The sequence below is a fragment of the Gymnoscopelus braueri genome (assembly GCF_963280865.1).
Source record: "Gymnoscopelus braueri genome assembly, chromosome: 9".
Lineage (NCBI taxonomy): Eukaryota > Metazoa > Chordata > Actinopteri > Myctophiformes > Myctophidae > Gymnoscopelus > Gymnoscopelus braueri.
The window spans coordinates 50,906,170-50,926,133 of NC_137610.1; the positions used below are offsets into that span (position 1 = coordinate 50,906,170).

The 19,964-nt window shown below is 41.1% G+C and overlaps 1 protein-coding gene across 2 annotated transcripts in view; it reads left to right on the forward strand.

The window, feature by feature from the left end:
• Positions 1–19,964, forward strand: part of LOC308092057 (secretion-regulating guanine nucleotide exchange factor-like) — a 58,981-nt gene that overhangs the window by 25,521 nt on the left and 13,496 nt on the right. The window contains exons 6-11 of one of the 2 annotated variants that reach the window (XM_080437851.1): positions 103–216; positions 1,158–1,220; positions 3,400–3,558; positions 4,607–4,779; positions 7,815–7,851; positions 16,296–16,401. In XM_080437851.1, the coding sequence (XP_080293977.1) occupies positions 103–216; positions 1,158–1,220; positions 3,400–3,558; positions 4,607–4,779; positions 7,815–7,851; positions 16,296–16,375 (626 nt within the window). In that variant the 3' untranslated portion in view covers positions 16,376–16,401. Of the gene's footprint in view, positions 1–102; positions 217–1,157; positions 1,221–3,399; positions 3,559–4,606; positions 4,780–7,814; positions 7,852–16,295; positions 16,402–19,964 lie in introns of those variants that run through there. The other variant, XM_080437850.1, reaches the window with a different exon arrangement.

Here is a 19,964-nt window from a genome sequence, read left to right on the forward strand (position 1 = left end):
ATTGTGTGTGTAGTTTCAGGTTGTGTGTACCAGTATACATGTGTGTGTGTGTAGTATCAGGTTGTGTGTACCAGTATACATGTGTGTGTATTGTGTGTGTAGTATCAGGTTGTGTGTACCAGTGGGGAACTGGACTCTCCAGTCAGGCCAAGAGAGCTCTCAGTCCACTTCCTGTCCCTGCACATCTCTGCTCCACACTGCCCTCTGTGGTACCAGGTAAGAACTACACCTCACCTCGACTCTCACCTGCTGCAGACTTCATTAAATCATTTATATCAGTGGTTTTCAACCCTTTTCATGCCAAGGTCTATTATTTATTCGCCATTTGAGCCACAGAACCACCGTTTGATGAGATTTAGACTCTCAGACCCAAGACTTAGAATATTTTGTTGTCGTTGGATAAGATTTTGTCCACAATTCCATCCATGCTGTATTGATGTTGGTTCCATAGGAGAGAGAACAGGCAAACGTTGATCAACATAACAATTATTTAATTAAGTAATGCAGATGTTTAACAATAATTTAACTCTTGAGAGTGTAAAATGAAACCAAATGGACCCGTAAGGTTTCATTTTACACTCTCAAGAGTTAAATATCTAATAAGGGTCCATTTGGTTACATTTTACGCCCTCAAGAGTTAAAGATCTATAAGGGTCCATTTGGTTACATTTTACGCTCTCAAGAGTTAAAGATCTATAAGGGTCCATTTGGTTACATTTTACGCTCTCAAGAGTTAAAGATCTATAAGGGTCCATTTGGTTACATTTTACGCTCTCAAGAGTTAAAGATCTATAAGGGTCCATTTGGTTACATTTTACGCTCTCAAGAGTTAAAGATCTATAAGGGTCCATTTGGTTACATTTTACGCTCTCAAGAGTTAAAGATCTGTAAGGGTCCATTTGGTTACCAACTCTCCATCATTTAGCTGGGGACCACCTGGAACCCCCTCAAGGACCACTGGTTGAGAACCACTGATTTAGAACAATAACACTGTAGCTCTGTTGTTTTAATTTAAATGTTTTACTTGTACAGCGTACAGACCAAGGTTATTATAGTTGAGTAAAACCAATCAAATAATGAAAACTAGATGTGGGGAAAAAAAACTCGAAACTTGATGTTTCAATGAATGTGAACCTTGACCTTCTGCCATGTTGCAGGTCTGGATCATGTGACACCACACATGGTAGCAGCAGGCTCCGCCCACTGTGTTTACCTTACAGGTAATAAGATGTTTTTTTTATTTGTCTTGGTTTCTTATCTATAACTCATTTGTGTAAAGGCAAGGCCTTTTTATATCTTCCCAATTCCTAAATTGTAATTTATTTCCAAAACTGATTGTTGTTGAGTGAATGCATCGTATCTAGGGGGATACACTAATTTCACCAAACGATACGATACGATATTTGGCTCACAACTTCGATACGATTTCGATACGATACGATACACACTTTTTTTATTATGAAAAATATATGGGGGAGAAAAAAAGCAAACGCAAACAAATAATTCAGTTTTTGCATTATTCAGATATGCGAACTGGTAGCTTTTCAGCTACAATAGCCGTTTTGAATCCAAATAGGGCAATAGTGTGACACCTGACCCGACAAAAAAACATGTTGTCACCCTTTTCACCTCGGGGCTGTTTGCATGCCTGATTATTATTATTGTAAAAAAATATATATATATATCTAAAATTATCGTCACGAAAACGTATTGCGATATATCGCGGGACGATATATCGGCACACCCCTAATCGTATCACTCGACGACACTGCTGATGAGTTTAATTACTCTGCACCGGTCCTGTGGGTGCCTCAGGGATATTTATTTAATGTCAAGATATTTTTAAATATATTTTCGTGAACGGAAATGAAAAAACAATGACAGCTTCCTGTTTCGGCTTTTAGGAGGTGTAGTTCCAGACTCCATTCGGTTCTTAAGTCCGACGTCATTTTGTAGTCCGACGTCACGTCCGGGTCCAAAAGGCACCAGGCGCCGTCCACTCTTCATTGTAAACAAACATGTTGGAACCCGTAAATCTTTTTACAATAACCTCCTTTTTCAGAAATGAACCATTGATTGGTTAATGCTAATATCATAGACAGTAAAAAGTAGGCCAATATATATATTTAGATTTGTATTTATTTATTATAGACATATAGATACAGACAGACACAGACAGATACACACACACACACACACACACACACACACACACACACACACACACACACACACACACACACACACACACACACACACACACACACACACACACACACACACACACTGTGCGCCAAGGCAGCTAACGAGAAGTTAAACTTTTTTACCACGACTTTGCAATGCGTGAGGCATGTCGATGGCAGCTGTAAAGCTGTAAGATTAATCGCGACTTTGCCTGATTCAGTTTGTTTCGTTATTAAGAAATCAACTCTTTTCAGTAGGCTGCGTGTGTTTTGGTTGTAGATGCCGTTTGAAATGGATTTATGCATGAAAGATTCATTAACATACCACACTGTCTGTAGGCTACTCCTCCGCCCCACTCCAGTTCTGTTGAATCCCAGTTTCCGCGTCATATTAACTGGGTTATTGTGCCATTTGAACGGCACCGATTGGTGCTGGGAGTCTGGGAACGGCCCGGGCGCGATTTCACTGGCGCTCTTGGAGCAAGTGCGCTGTTCTGTGACCCAAGTCAAGACATCTATCTACCACTTCAGTTTCTACTTGCTGCTGGTCAAAATATTCTCCTCTTGATCCACACTTAGTTCCAGTTTTGAGCCACGATTGCTTAAATTTAAATCTTTGCCACCGTTTAGCTTGGTGTGATCCGTTCGCGGCGAATACCAAAACACTCGCCCCCAAAACACAGTTGCCCTGGGGCAAAACCGGCGGTATTCACCTGGTATTCCTAAACGTAACCTCAGTAAAACTATGGCTAACCCTAAACGTATTTTTAAACCTTATCCTCAGTAAAACAAATACAAGAATAGCACCGCTGATCCACCCCAAAAAATTCGGGCGAGCGTGATTTGGGCCGAGTTTTCCGGTTACCATCGCGGCTGCATCGCCGACACAAAGCCAACATAAACACGGCACTGACAAGGTATTAATATACAGGAAAGCAAAACTTGTTTTTAAATCTTATTTCCATGATATGGTAAAGTTAAATAAGTCATAGAAGTATTTCGATAGTAGCCTATTATATGCTTTTATTTTATTTTATTATATCTCAGTTTCCAACTTTTTTCTCTTTTGGGGAGATTGCTCTGCGTACCACCAGAGGGGGCCTCGCGTACCACCGGTGGTACACGTACCACAGGTTGAGAATTAGGGGATTGTGGAATAGTTGTCTGGCTACGAGAGAAACAAATCATGTGTTGTGTTGTCTTGTGTTGTGTGCAGGACAAGGTGAGTTGTTTCTGTGGGGAAGCAACAAACACGGCCAGCTGGCCTCAACGGAACCGTTCCTACCTTCACCCTCCCTGCTCAGACGTTCCTTAATGGGCGGAGAAGCTGTCACCCATGTATGGAGTGGCTGGACACACCTTGTCGCCAAAACAGGTAAAACCATAAAACATTCCCCATAATGTATGAGAATCAAGGCTATTGTAGTCGACTAAAATTTCACAAAATAATGAAAACTAAACATTTTAGTTAAACTCATTCCCTGCCAGACTTATTTCTGGCTGTGTTTGCCCACTGCCAGCGATTTAGTGTTTTTTATAACTTTAAAAAAATCACTTTTTTTTTTTTTCATTATGATCGCGTGTCCAATCGTTTCTAAACACACAGGCGAGTCGTGCACTTCACTCAGACAACAAACATTCCGATCGCGGCGGAGTCCTTCTCCTCCAGCCCAGTGTAAAAACACCATGTATCGCCATGTGAACGGAAAACTCACTTACTTTTTTCACCTCGCCACAAGACCTCGCTAAATCCCTTATGATCGCGTGTTCAACTGTTTGTAGACACACAGGGTAGTTGTGTGAGTGGCCCAGAGAAGACATTTTCAATCGGCGACATTCCATTTTGCAGTAGTAGCAGTTTCCAAACAGCGTTTCTAAACAGCATTCCACGGCGGAGAAAAACGGAAGCCGAGAAAAGGCCGTTTTAGAGGGGGACCTAAACAGGAAGCGGACGGAACCGAAAATCTTCGATTTGACGTATTTCCGTATCCGGGTGTGCTACACTGAAATGTGTCACTGCGAGAGATGAAGGACGTTGAGATCTTGTTTTAAAAAAATATTTTGCTAAATTACGTTTTTTACGTCAGAGGCAGGTTTGGTAATTGGAAAAAAATTCGTTTTTTACGTCAGTGGCAGTGAATGAGTTGTGTCATTTTAGGTTTGAGCTATAACCATTATTGTATACCTTGGCTATTCAAAAATAGCAGATCTACAAGCTCGTAGTACGAGCTTGTAGATCTGCTATTTTTGAAAGATTTGTGCAAATCTTTGAATATATATATATATATATATATATTTAAAGCATTTTTAACTAAAATCTTTGCTTCTGGGGGGTCCCTGGAACAACATATTTTACAAATGTTGGCTTTAAAATCTACAGTGAGTGGCAGAGAGGATAATGAACAGTTTGTGTTGTGTTCCAGTGAGTGGCAGAGTGTTGACGTGGGGCAGAGGGGACTATGGACAGTTGGGCAGAGCGGTGCCATCCAGTGAAGACCCCGAACGGACGCCGGCTGGACGTGTTGTGGCAGCAGAGCGGGTCGGGCAGGGGGTCCGCCACCCTGCTGAGGTTACACTGCTTCATGGAGCGTCTCAGGTAAGATATCACTGCTGCTAGAGGGTGCTGCTACCCCCACCCCCCCCCATAAATCAGTGCTATTGAATACCCTTTATGTCTGTGTGTGTGTGTGGGTTTTATAAAATATTGAACCAATGAAAAGTATTAACACATTGAGTGCCATAAACGGTCCGGACGGTACTCCAACACCTCAGTGTCACTGAAGACTAAGCTTCAAACCTCCCAAAACAAACTGATTCGGCTACTCCTCGGCCTAGGCTGGCTCAGGGTGGAAGACAGGGTTAAACAACAAAAAATGGGACTGGCCTTCAAAATTGTAAATGCAAATTTGCCCGATATGCCCCCTATTCCCGCATATCTGAGTAAATACCTCCAAAAGGTTAGCGACACCCACAGTCACAATACCAGAGGGAGCGTTAACAACAATTTGGTATTTTCCCGTTAGACGTATATATAAAAGATTGTGCACGCTGTTTTAGGCACCGTAACACAGCTCTGGGATGATCCATCGTCAATCAGAGAAGAAGTATGTGGATGTGACATCATTCCAAAAAACGTCACTTCCACCCGCCCTGGCGATGGGATTTTCAGAAAAAATAGCTGTAACTCAGTTGCTTGTTTTTTGCATTGAAAACCACTGTTTTCAGCCCCAGCCCCAAAATGGCGGATCTCGGTTGGAATGTTGTGGTTTGTCTGAATACACAGATCCCTCCGCCTACCCCTTCCCTCCGCCTTCTTTTTTTTTGTTGAAACACAATGTCGCCTCCACGGCGTTTCAAATATCATCGGATGAAGGTATTTACGCTGGCAAAGGGGATAACAAACGATGTTTAATACCCTGGCGGGTGATGTGTTAACCCATTAAGACCTGGAACGCATTTGTGTCACTTTAGAGTTCTTTGGCTATTCAAAAATAGCCAAAGATCTAAAAATAGCAGATCTACAAGCTCATAGATAGATTTTTTGAAAAATCATGAAAAGATATTTTTTTGATTTTTTTTTTACATTTTTAAGAATCGCCTCAGGTCTTAAAGGTAGGGTAAGTGATTTGCGTTGGTCAAAATAATTGTTAAATAGCTCTATATTCTGATAGTACTCATTGCTATAGAGTGTTTGTTCAGTATTAGGAGTCTCCTTGTCTCTCCACCTCTTTATTAAACAGAAAATGCATTTTCGTTTCAGTTTCAGTTTCATTTCCAATTTTATCCAACCAGGACAGAGAACTCAATCAGGATACAGATTAAACAAGTGAAATTGGAAGTGATGACACTAAGAAATGAGCATGCAAAATTGGAACTGGAACACTATACAAATTAAGCTTAAAAATGGGTACTTTCTCCTGATTGGCTGATATTTTGACACCTACCGAAAAATGTATTTTCTGTTTATTAAAGAGCTGGAGAGACAGGGAGACATCTGTTACTGAAAAAACACTCTATAGCAATGATTACTATCAGAATATAGTATTTTAACCTTTTAACAAAATACTTTTTGTTTTAACCAAAAAATATCACTTACCCTACCTTTTAATGGGTTAATGGTGAAAGGCCTCCTAACTCCACTTGAGCTGTATTTGGGTAAAGTGACGATAGGGACACATTCAAGTATCTGACCATGTATAAAGTCACCAACTTTGATGACGCAATATTGTGTTGTTCTAAAAACGTTTATATTTTTTGCATTTCCTGAAAAGTTAATATTTTGGACATAGTTGGTTTCTGCCCGACGACAGAGATATACTAATTGTGTTTTTTTATGTTTTTTTTTAAATGTTTTTTACAGCTGCCTTCTTTTCTGTGGTAAATAGTTGCTGCCTCAGTCCAGCAGGGGGAGCCAGCCACCTACAGAACACCACTATATCAGTAGCAAAAATGTTGCTATAATCAGTGGTTCTCAAACTTTTTCAGTCCCCCCAAAATTATATGTATTTAGCCGCGGACCCCCATCTTAAAATATTCTGTTCCAGGGACCCCCAGAAGCAAAGATTTGAGTTACAAATGTTCACTTAAAAAAAATATATATGTTCAAATATTTGCACAAGTTTTCACGATTTTTCAAAAATAGCAGATCTACAAGCCCATAGCGTGGCACTCTGTGCCGCACTATGTATGAGCTTGCAGATCTGCTATTTTTGAATAGTCTGAAATGAGTATTAATGCATTAATGTGTTGATTACTTGAATGTTGCAGCTGGTAAAGGAGGGGCTGAATTTAAATGATGACCTTTATGTGCTGCTGGGTAGATTAACCTATTCACCCGTTTCCTAGGCTGTGTGTTTTCCACTTCCTGTCGATTTGATCCAATGAAATCCAATGAAACTGGTCAGATGACCAATGATATCCAATGAAATCGACAGGAAGTGGAAAACACACAGCCTAGGAAACAGGTGAATAATAATGGTGATTTAGGGTATTCCAAGTAATCAGATGGTTGTGTAAGAGTACAGTACTTTGAGTAAATGTACTCTGTTACCTTCTACCTCTGCCTCAGTCTCGGCTCACATTGAGGCAATTGGCTCTGTGTCAGGGACAACATGCACGCACGCACGCACGCATGCATGCACACACACACACACACACACACACACACACACACACACACACACACACATATGCTCACACACACACACACACACACACACACACACACACACACACACACACACACACACACACACACACACACACACACACACACACACACACACACACACACACACACACACACACACACACCCCTACCTGCTATGCATGTGTGTTGGTTCATGCACACATGAACAGTCTTGTATGAACAGAAATGCACACACAGCAACACTCAGGTGCTTCAGATTCATTTAAATTATTTAAACAAGTGGACAGCAGGGTCTGAATGAAGAGAAGCTGTTGGCATGTGTTTAAACAGGTCAGAGTATGAATGTAGCTTTTACACTGAAGCTTTACGCCCCAAAAACAAATATGTGTATGAATCATTACATTTCATATTTCATAACTTTGGTCTCTGATTAACAACGTTGTTTTAATCATTCTACTCAAACTCTTTCTGCTTCTTCACAGGTCGCGTGTGGATCTGAACACAATCTGGCCATTGTAGGTAGGTGTCACTTCCTGTTTAACACAATATACTTAATCTTACAACACATTTGAGCTCCATGTTGTGATGGTTTTGGACATTCAAGGTTTCAACATAGACATTACAGGAGTTTAAAGACATTCAGAACGTAACATTGTTTGTTGAGCGTGACCCGTCTGTATGAAATGTGACAGTTTATAACAACACATCATTATTTACCATATTATTATTCATACTATAATAGTAATACATGATAGAATCACACTGGGTTTGACAGAAACACAGTTTAATGGTGAACATTATTGTACAGTACATTTCAGTAAAGTGCAGTGAGTGAAACTAGAGACCCTGTAATTGTTCTTCAGAGTGAATAAATGGCTGGGATCCAGCCTGATTCACTACGTTTTCTCACTTCGCTACTCGGTCTGGAAAAGCCTCCTGTCTCCAAGGGAGGCGGGACATGCCACACGACGAGTGAAAACGACTCGCGGCTTCTGATTGGTCTGTGGTGCGGGGCGGGACAAAAACACCGGTGTAACGTCGTCATACCAATGCGCAGAGTGAGTGGCGCTGGCTGATGACGTAGATAACCCTAAGCCTACTCTGATTCGTTGGAACAACATCCAATCAGACGCTGACGTTCTGAAATAATAGAGTCAAACAGAAGGCTGGCCAGAAACTGAAAGCGAAGTGAGAAAAACGAATCCGCCGAATGCAGTGAATCAGGCCCGATCCCAGGCTTGTAGCTGAGTACTGCTTCTCAATATGTGTACCCCTGGTTACAGGTCTGTAACTCTAGTGTACACATGGAACCAAATTGACCCTTACAGGCTAAAAGAGTGACCGTAAAGGTTCTATGACATTCATTTTCACTTTTTTGGGGGGTTTTATGACCTCAATTACACCCCAAAAAACTGAACTTTGAACATTCAGTGGATTTTCTGTGGTCTGGGGTTTTCTGAATAATTAGGCTGAAAAGTAATCTGAGATTGGCCCTTGGATAGTGAAGTCACAGGCCATTAATCCCGCCCACTCTCCCGCTCGCCCCTCCCCTCCCCTATCCTTTCCTTTCGGGGTAGGGGGGGGGGCAGAGCAGAGGTGATGATTGACAGGCAAAATCCCTCAACAGTGACACCTGCAGGCAAAGATTTCTTTTTTCATTGCAGTTCAAAAGGCTTTAGAAATGTGAGAGAAAAACACCTGCAATGGCTCACTAGAGTGGAATTTTCAGTTAAAACTTTTTATACACGTTTGAAGGACCATGACGAAGGCTTTTAATGTGTTGTAAAACTGAATGTCATGAAACCTTTAACCCATTCAAACCGCGGTCGCATATACGTGAGCGGGTACAGTGCTTTAGGCAGCAAGGGGGCATTTTTCATTTTTCATTTTATTACAGATTGTTGAAGTACAGAATATAAGCTTTCATATGATGTATCATTCATTGAAATTGGAACACATTTGAAGAAGATGTGATCATTTGAATCTTGTCATCTTTAATAGTCTAAACTGAGATAATCCCTTGTAAAGAATTTCCACTTTCTAGCACCTCTCAGCTCCAGGTAATGGGCGTGAACAATGGGTAATTTATTCAACCTAGCCACTCCTCTAACCACTCCCCCATTTTCGGATTTTTACTGTGGAAAGCAACTAAGTACATTTACTCAAGTACTGTACTTAAGTACATTTTTTTAGGTATTTTATACATAGGCTATTTGAAAATAGCCGCTCTACAAGCTCACAATGCGCATTGCAACGTGTTGTGAGCTTGTAGATCAGCTATTTTCAAACATTTGAGTACTTTTACTTTAGGTACTTTAAGTATATTTCGATGCCAATACTTTTGTACTTTTACTTTGCTTGAACGTAACATTTTGAGCACAGGCCTTTTACTTTCTATATTGTGGTGTTGCTACCACCAAGTGCTTCTTCCACCACTAAATTTGACCCACTGGTAGTCGACTATAGTCGAGGTTTACCTACTAATGATAAAGACACGCACAAGCTAGGTCCTGGATTAACTCCAACCTGGTGTTTGCACTCTCCATTTACAACCCGTACATCTACAGAAACGTTCAGATTTCAAATATAAAGTCCTTACCTCATGACAACGGATGTTACCATTCACTTCGGGTGGGTCTAAGTACCCGTATCTTCCATATTGTTCAATAAAAAGCATTTAATCCGATCGGCGGCCATCTTCTCATAGAGTTATAAGGTATCAGGAGTGCAATACCCCCCCCAACCGATACGGCCGCGTAGTTGAAAAAAAAAACGGAGATGGCCATCAATCGGATCAAAATGCTTTTTATTTAACAATACGGAAGATACGGGTACTTATGAGGGCCCGTACATAATTATAACACCCGTGGTCATGAGATAAGATAAGAACTTTATATTTGAAATCTGAACGTTTATGTAGATGTACGAGTTGTAAATGGAGAAATGCAAACACCAGGTGTACGTTCTGCCATGACGCTTGGCGACGAGCTAACAATGCTAAAGCTCCTAGCCTCGTTACTCCACTGTTGTTTTGGCCACATCTTCAGTGAAATACTTCCATACGAACGTCGAGCGGCCTGTTGTTTAGCTGGGGCTGACCTCACCTAGCTGCTGTGTTCGCTACAATCTTATATTGTTTATACAACTAGATTCTGTCCCGAAAAAGTGAGATTATTTTTATTTACTCCACTGCGCCCTCTACAGATCTGGACAATTTGAACTTACCATTAACCAAATCTGTAGAGGGCACTGTGGAGTAAATAAAAATAATTTCCGTCTTGCGGACATTTTCTGCCCAAAAAGTGTATTTTACAGAGTAGCTGGGGTGCTGAGAGGCTTCCCACCTCCGAGAATAGACTTTCAACAACACAAAACAGCCTTTGTTTCAGTGAGTAGCGAAATGGTTTTGTTTATTTTCACTACTCTTGAGTCTTCCAGGGCGTTAGAGGGAACTCACTAACGCTCTGGACTAGGGTCCACCGTGGTGAAGTTAGTTTCAGCCTCAGGTTGAATATTCACCCAGTGGATATTACTCCAGTAAAGTAAAATACCTCAAAATTGTACTTAAGTACAGTACTTGAGTAAATGTACTTAGTAACTTTACACCACCACAGAGAGGAGCGAAACTGATGGGCGGGGATTAGGCTTGTAACCGGAGTACAATGCCTAGCTATGACCAATCGAAACCTCTCGGGTTAGCAACTCTCTACCAAACTCTCCGCCCACAGGACTCACAAACAGGCACACAGACTAGCAGAATAGGAGCCTACTTTACTATACAAATTTAACCATTTAATGACGTTAAAACGGATATCTGTTGGGATTGAAAGCTTGCTCGACATTCGAACTGTGTTAATATGGAAAAAAATTTTTTATTTTGCTTAGTTTCTACCGTTTCTCATCTCGCGAGTTGATGCCCGAAACACCAGGCCTGCTCAAAATCAAAAATGACACAGTATTACTGTGTCATTTTAGATTTTTTTTATCTATAACCTTTATTTTATACTTTTTGGCTATTCAAAAATAGCAGATCTACAAGCTCATAGCGTGGCGCTCGGTGCCGCGCTACGAGCTTGTATATCTGCTATTTCTAAAATGCCACAGATGCTGTTCCAGGATTGAATGGGTTAAGAGCTGTTTCACCCTGCAATGTAAGACAACGTGGAGACTAGAAAGCTCTCCTACATTTGTAGTTATACAAGATGGCAATTTTAATATAGGATTGACAAACTTTTGGAACTTTTTCTGCCTATTATGACATACCCAAAATGTGGACACCATGTCTTAACTCTCTCAGTGCCATGCCCAGAGTTATCCCGAGTTTTCTCTGAATACCCTCAGTGCCAGAACGAGAAATCCAGAGTTTTTACTTTTTACTGTGGTCGCGCTATTCTGTTTATTTTTCATGATCACTTTCACTTTCTGATTCCTTCAGACTCACTGGGTTCCGGTTTCATGACGCAGATTCCGTTTCCGGTTCTCTTTTTTTTTTTTTCGCGGTCATTTTCGGCCAGAATAGGGAAAGTCACTGTTTTTCACACGGTATAAAAAAACGAACGCAGAGCTCCACTTCTATTTTCTATAGTCTGGGTGACAAACAGTCATCGTAGTCGTGTATCACATCGTTTTAAGGCCGATCAGGGATTGTCGAAAATGTCACATCCGGTTTATGACCCGGATGTGACGTGAGCCTGTTTGGGAGGGGGCGAGCGAGTCAGCGAGGTGCTCAATGTGTCGATTTGCTGCTCTCTGCTGGTACAACTGTCGTATGTGTTTAAAACCGCAATCAGAGAATTTATTTGAATGAAAAATTACAAAAAAATAGTTAATGTCCAAGACAGAAACGGTGTCTCTCTGTGTCTCTAGAAGACAGTCCAATCTTCCTCAGCGAGAGACGAGGACGATATGCTCGGTGACGTGGTGACAAATGGGAGTTGTAACAGAAGCAGTTGTAATGGTTTTACATTTAATCCATTAAAAGAGCAGCAAAGCATCCGGGTCATTTTTAGATTTATTTGGCTATTAAAAAAAATAGCAGATCTACAAGCTCATAGCACGGCACCGAGTGCCGCGCTATGAGCTTGTAGATCTGCTATTTTTTTGAAAAAATCACGAACGTTTGTAACTCCAGGGTCCCCACGGTCATGAAATTCCTGGAAATATTTTGAAATAAAAACTAAAAAAATCCAGTACTGGAAAAGGTTTGGAATTGATCAAAGGTCCTGGAATTTATCAAGGGTCCTGGAAAAAATATTTGGCTATGCATTGTTTTTGGCTATTGATTTTTTTTAATACAAAACATTTTCATAAACATGTATAACATTATACAAAATATGTAACATAAGTAGTTTTTCGCCGAACTGGCTGTGTAACACCCCATCCGCACTGCCAGCGATGCGACGTGACGCGAAGCGAGCGGGCGATGAAATCTCATTAAAATACATGTTTTTGAATGAGACCGTCCTGACCTACAGTGAGCGACCTACAGTGACCGTGCAACGACGTCGTCCACCCCTCCTATTTTCGCTCGCAGGGTCACTATGCCCTAATTTTGCACGAAATGTTGAATGAAATTGTACTATTTTATATTCTATGCTTTATTTTTGCTACACTGCCTATCTTTGGGCATTGTAAATAAGAGTAAGAAACACATTATTGCGCTGAATGATTGTTTTATAGGCCTGGAAATTGGGCTAAATATTCTGGAAAAGTTTTGGAAATTCATTGCTAAAAATGTGTGGGGACCCTGTAACTCAAATCTTTGCTTCTGGGGGATTCTACAAATGTCATACAAACTGTTTTATGAAAAGCGTACGTTGCTAATCAGTGGTGCTCAAAATGTCAAGGACCCCCAAAATGATATGTATTTGGCCGCGGACCCCCCCCCCCCCCCCCATCTCAAAATATGTCGTCCCAGGGACCCCCAGAAGCAAAGATTTGATTTAAACATGATGTTTGAAAAAAATAATACAGGTATTCAAAAAATTTGCACAAATGTTCAAGACCTTTTTAGAAAATAGCAGATCTACAAGCTCGTAGCGTGGCGCTCGGTGCCGCGCTACGAGCTTGTATAGCTGCTATTTTTGAATAGCCAACGTATAAAATAATGGTTGTAGCTCAAATCTAAAAGGACACGGTATGCGTTCCGGGATTGCATGGATTGGATTGTGAGACGTTTAGCTCTTCGGCTTCCATCCAGGCTTCCAGGCACTATAATATTGTTTATTGCTCTCGGCTGTATTGCTTTGCTTCAGGAAGTCATTAGAGTCACAGTGGATGCTTATCGTTAGGCTGGACAGCCTCGTTAAGCATTAAACATATTTATTATGTACATGTTTGTAAAGCAATCTTTTCTCTGTGTACATAAAGAACACAGCACCACCACCATGCTGAACTCATTCACAGTCTTACATAACGCACAGTTATAATACAAGGCATGACATACTGTACGTGAGGTCATGCGGTTTATTCACTGCTTTATTATATTACACATGATGATGGTGAGTCAATATTTATTCATACGAAATATTATATGATATGTGAGAAACGCGAACGCAGGAATGGACTTCCTTGTCTTACTGGCAGTGTGTGTATAAGACATTTAGCACTGAATCATAGGCATGCAACGATTCATTCAACTCATGATATGATTTGAATCACGATGATAGTTTTTTTTAAACAAAAACTTTGTTTCCAAACAAATGACTGATTTAAAAATGTTCTCTTACACAAATCCAGTATTATTTTAATTTTTTTACAATACTCCTCTTTTCAATACAGTAGCAAATGACTGAAACCCCCTTTTCTTTAATCAATTCTCTTACAAAGATGATGTATTTTATTCTATTCTTTTACGCGCCCTCTGCTGTTAGCGTCGCGATACATTTTTTAATTAAATCGATTTATATTGTCACCAGTTTGAAGTTTTACGATACATCGCTACATGTCTGCTGAATCAAAATCAGTCTGTTTTTGTCCCATAGGGATATCCCTCTTGTTCAACAGAAAGACACAACACAACACAACACAACACAACACAACACAACACATGACGTCCCCAGGATACACAACCCAACATATCAGCCATATATCAATCTGGGAACCCATCGCCAAATGAAAAGGAAAAACAGCGCCCTCTGCTGTTTTTTACTATCTCACTTAGCTCTGGGAGGAAGTCGACGTAGCACACGTACGCAAGGAAACCGGGGTTTTGGTCTGCCTTCAGCCTTTCACTTCCGGTGGTGCGACTATGTTTTCATTCCCACTAACAATATTTCTACACGGAACACTAACACCACTACTCCCAGAGAACATGGATTGTTTTGGTTATAAGCCAACTTGTTTCTATGATGAAAGAGCAAGTTAAAGTGTGAATATCTTTCCGTGGTTTTGTCTGCTCCGAGGACGCTATTGTTAAATGAGTTTCGGTTTGTTTCTAGAGGGGAAGGATCGGCAGACACGTAAATCCCGCCCACTACATTTGATTGGGTAAAGCGCGGCCTGCTTCCTGATCTGAAGGCACGCCCACTTGTAGGCCAGTGCGTACGCGATATGACGAACCCTCCCGACAGATTCAAACGCAGAGCAGAATCTGTTCTTGAGAGATTAGCCATATATAGACTGTATGAAATGGATATCAGTGAGGCAGTACGTTTGGTGCAGCAATGGCTGAAGGGACAAAACTCCCACTGAAACCAAACTTTTTGCCATTTCAAAGTTCTGTATGATTCGTCCGGATGATGGTACGATTGAAAAGTGACAGTTTGGGGGGAGAGGTGTGGGGGGGGGGTCCGTGGTCCAGGGGTTTGTGTGGTTAGCTGTGTCTGAGTGCCTACAGAATGCGTTCAGGTTTGAACTCTCTTACTTTACTTTCAGTCTCTGGCTGTGGTGTAAAGGTGTAAAGTAACTAAGTACATTTAATTTTGAGGTACTTTTACTTCACTGGAGTATTTCCAATTGTCAGTACTTCTACTCCACTACATTGGCAAATATTGTAGTTTTACTCCACTACAATTATTTGAAAACTTTAGTTACTAGTTGCTTTTCAGATATAATTTATTACATTATGAAACATGCATTAGCCTCTTCAGCCATATTTTATACCTAGGCTGTTTGAAAATAGCCGATCTACAAGCTCACAACGCGTCGCATCGCGACGCGTTGTGAGCTTGTAGATCGGCTATTTTCAAACGTTGTAGTACTTTTACTTTTGGTACTTTAAGTACATTTTGATACCAATACCTTTGTACTTTTACTCAAGTAAATTTTGAATTCCGGACATTTTACTTGTAACAGAGTACTTCTACATTGCAGTATCGATACTTTTACTTAAGTAAAACATTTTGAGTACTTTTTCCACCACTGGTCCCTGGGAATACAAACCCTCACGTGCGCTGCCGCCCCTGCAGCAGCTGTGACGCTATAGCTGACACATCTACGGCTTAAGGCAGCGGTTTGGTTCCCAAACTTTTAATGACGAGGAACGCGACAAGATTTACGATCGTGTCCCATGTCGGTACAAAACACGCCTGCGGGCTCGCTCACTCGTAAATTAATGCCATAATTATTGTTGCACAAAGTGTTGCACAAAAGTTGTGGAAATGGCAGACATACAAGCTTAGGTACTGCAGCTTAAACGGACGGGGCCACTGCACAATGTACGAGCGAAAACGGTTTCGACCAATGGGCTCGACTCACGAGCTTGCGCACAAGTTTTGCGTATGTAAAACACGTTACTTCTGTGACGCAGAACGTATCACAGTGGCCCCAAATAGGCTACGCCCATCACACTTTCCAACCCGGAAGAAGGGGTGAATTCGCTTCATGCGCTGGGTGAGCAACTCAATGCAAGTGGATGGGAGGGGATTTCGGGTGCCCTCTCTATTATTTTTTAACTCTATGACTATAACTACTAATACTATTGATACTCATGATGTTATTGTTGTTGTTGTTTTGTCTTCTAGTATTACTCTGGCTCATAACAGCCTCAGAGAACATTCCAGATCAGGTGTGTGACCGGCAGACAAAATGGCCTCGTCGGTGAGCTCTGAGGTCCTCTGCACCGCACGCGGTGAGAAGCTCAAGCTCTTCTGTCTGGAAGACCAACAGCCGGTGTGTCTCGTGTGTCGCGATTCAAAAAAACACGACGGACACAAGTTCTTACCCGTGGGCGAAGCCTTGGGACTTTGCAAACAGAAGGTCCAGGAATCACTAGAGCCTTTAAAGGAGAAACTGAAGGTCTTTGATAGAATTAAAACAGATTACGAAACAAACAAAAAACAGAAAATCACATCATGGTTCAGGCCAGGAACACAGAGACGCAGATTAAGGAACAGTTTCAGAATCTTCGCCGGTTCCTACAGGAGGAAGCGGAGGCCAGGATCGCCGCTCTGCGGGAGGAAGAGGCTCAGAAGAGTCAGGAGATGAAGGAGAGGATTGAGGGTCTGAGCAGAGAAATGGAAACCCTGTCCAATGCAATCCAAGCTGCTGAGGACCAGCTGAGATCCGATGACCACGTCTCATTCCTGCAGAACTACAAGACCACGATGGAGGGAGTCCAGCTCACCCTGCAGGACCCACTGCCGGTCTCAGGAGCGCTGATAGACGAGGCCAAACACCTGAAGAACCTGACCGTCTGGGACAAGATGAAGGACATTGTCTCCTACACTCCTGTCATCCTGGACCCCAACACTGCTCATCCATATCTCATAATGTCTGATGATCTGACCAGTGTGAGATGGGTAGAAGAGGATCAGCAGCTTCCTGACAACCCAGAGAGGTTTGACCGCTTTGTCCAAGTCCTGGGTTCTGAGGGCTTTAACTCAGGGTCTCACAGCTGGGATGTTGAGGTAGGAGGCAATACATTATGGGCTGTAGGTGTGTGTGTGGAGTCTTTCCAGAGGAAGGGATACACAGGGAGTGGATAATGGTTTGAGGGTGGATACACAGCAGTCTCCTCATCAGGGCCTAATGATGATGATGATGAGTGTACTGTTCTCTCAGTAAATCAGAAACTCAGAAGAGTCCAGCTGGACTGGGACAGAGGACAGCTGTCCATCTCTGATCCTGATTCTAACACACACCTACACACCTTCACACATACTTTCACTGACACACTGTTTCCATACATGTGTACTCTTGATGATGATGGTCCGTCTCTGAAGATGTTACCAGGGAAGATCTGTGTCACTCTGGAAAACCACAGTTAGAACGTCTGGCGTCCAATAAGAAACCTACAGAATATATTGATCTGGTATTGACAACACATTCCATGCCAGAGTTTAATCTCATAATGTACTCACCAGTGCCAGCGTTTTATTGTTGTTTTTTTGTTTTTATCATGTCGCCACAGACCTCGCTAAATAAGTTAAAAGTGCGCGTTCATTTGGTTCTAAACACACAGCGGATCCGTGAGAAACGTCCAGCGAAAACAGTTTCCAAATGCGAGCCGCCATCTTGAAGCTACAGCCGATACACGCTAAACAGTGATCAGCGAGGAGAAAAACAACAAACCGAGAAAATCGAGTTTTAAACAGGATCCCAGACAGGAAGCGGATACGATCGAAAAAACCGGAACCCGAATAATTCCGTTTCCGACCGAAAACCGGAAACGGAAATGGATAAAAAAAATTCGGAAAGTGCACCTTGGGCGATTAACATGGGAATCGGCGGTTCGCGTAGATCTACGCGACTGGCACGCTGCGGCTTTAAATAGGTTCGCGTAGATCTACGCGATTGGCATTCAATGTGTTAAGGGCTAATATTTTATGGCAGGTCATTAATTATTATTATAAATTGACTGCAGTGATTATTTCATTCATGTATCATTCAGTTTCAAATGACTTTGGTATTATAGACAGATAGACATGTAATTCTATTGGTATAATGGTGACATGTTTGATATGATTATTACTGATAACATGTTTTATATTGTAGTGTTTGTCATGTATGGATCAGGTTTGAATTCTATAGTTTCTATGTGACAGTGATGACGTCTGTTGATGTATTTGATCTTATTAAAGATGATGAGAGTAAAGTGAGTCAGACTGGTTTGTAACAGTCAGCATTCAGCAGATCATAAACTAGAAGAGTTATTACAAGTAAAAGTACTCAATCAACCCCAGTAGTTGAGTCAGAGTATAACTACTGCTGGACAAATATTAATAGTAAAAGTTACTCTGTCAAATTAATACTTGAGGTGAAGTATCGGAGTGCACAAAAACCTAAGTATTCAAAAGTACTTTTAAAAATACTTAAAGGACGACTTCACCCATTTAAGATGGTTACGGTTCCACTCTGTTATGATGCTGTTACAAGATGTGATTTAATCATTTTATTGATGTGGTTTATAGAGATAATTAAACTAGGGGGGATGGGAGGAGTCCTAACAGAGGTGTAAAGTAGCTAAGTACATTTACTCAAGTACAGTACTTAAGTCAAACTATGAGGTATGTTCTACTTTCTTCAGTATTTACAATTTTCAATACTTTTACTTCTACTCCACTACATCTCAGAGGAAAATATTGTACTTTTACTCCACTACAATTATTTGAAAACTTTAGTTACTAGTTACTTCATAGATTTTGATTATTATTACAACAACTACGAGCTCACAATGCGTTGCATTGCGACTTGTAAATCTGCTATTTTCAAAATATTTATAATACATGTTGAACTTTGTGAAATGGGACATTCTGCACAATGAGTACTTTGGTACTTTAAGTATATTTTGATGCCGATACTTTTGTACTTTTACTCAAGTACATTTTGAATCAATCATTTTGAGTACAAATCATAAAATGCAATACAGCCTGGTCAATATTAGTGAAATAAACACAATATTAGAGAATACATTTTAAATTAAAAGTAAAATAAGAATAAAACATAATCAGTGGTTCTCAAACCTTTTCATGTCAAAGAGCCCCAAAATGATAAGTATTTAGCCACGGACCCCCATCTCAAAATGTAAAAAATATATATTCAAAGATTTGCACAACCTTTTGTTGCAGATATACAAGCTCATCGCGCTATGAGCTTGTAGATCTGCTATTTTTGAAAAATCTTGAACATTTTTGCAAATCTTTTAATATACTGTTTAGAACACAGTGTATTGTATATAGTATTATAGATACCATTAGTAGAGCTGTTCATAATGAAGGTTAGGTTAGGACACAGTGTATTGTATATAGTATCCCACCACTACTGGAGAGAGACACCAGCTGTGATGAGATCTACAATAAAGTATGAAGTTTGATTCCTGACATTGCAGTGTCACTGCATCTTCCTGATCTGTTTAACTTACTTAAAGTAACATCAAAAGCTGCCATTTACAGTTGCACCCACAACATACTCAACACCCACCTGGTTCATAGCCATGACCCACACCCTACACAGACTCTCCTCCTCTTCATCAGTGAGCTGCATGTGAGTGGAGTCTCCTCCCTCCTCCTCCTCCTCCTCCTCTCTAGGGTGACCAGATCCAAACAGGGCCAATGAGGGACAGATGAATCCGCGCGCGCGTGCATGTGCCCCCCCCCCCCCCCGCACACTTTTTTTTCGGTTATTGGGCGGATTGTGTTAGTTTTTTATTTCGGTTTTAGGGTTAGGATTAGGGTTAGGTTAGGGTTATGTCA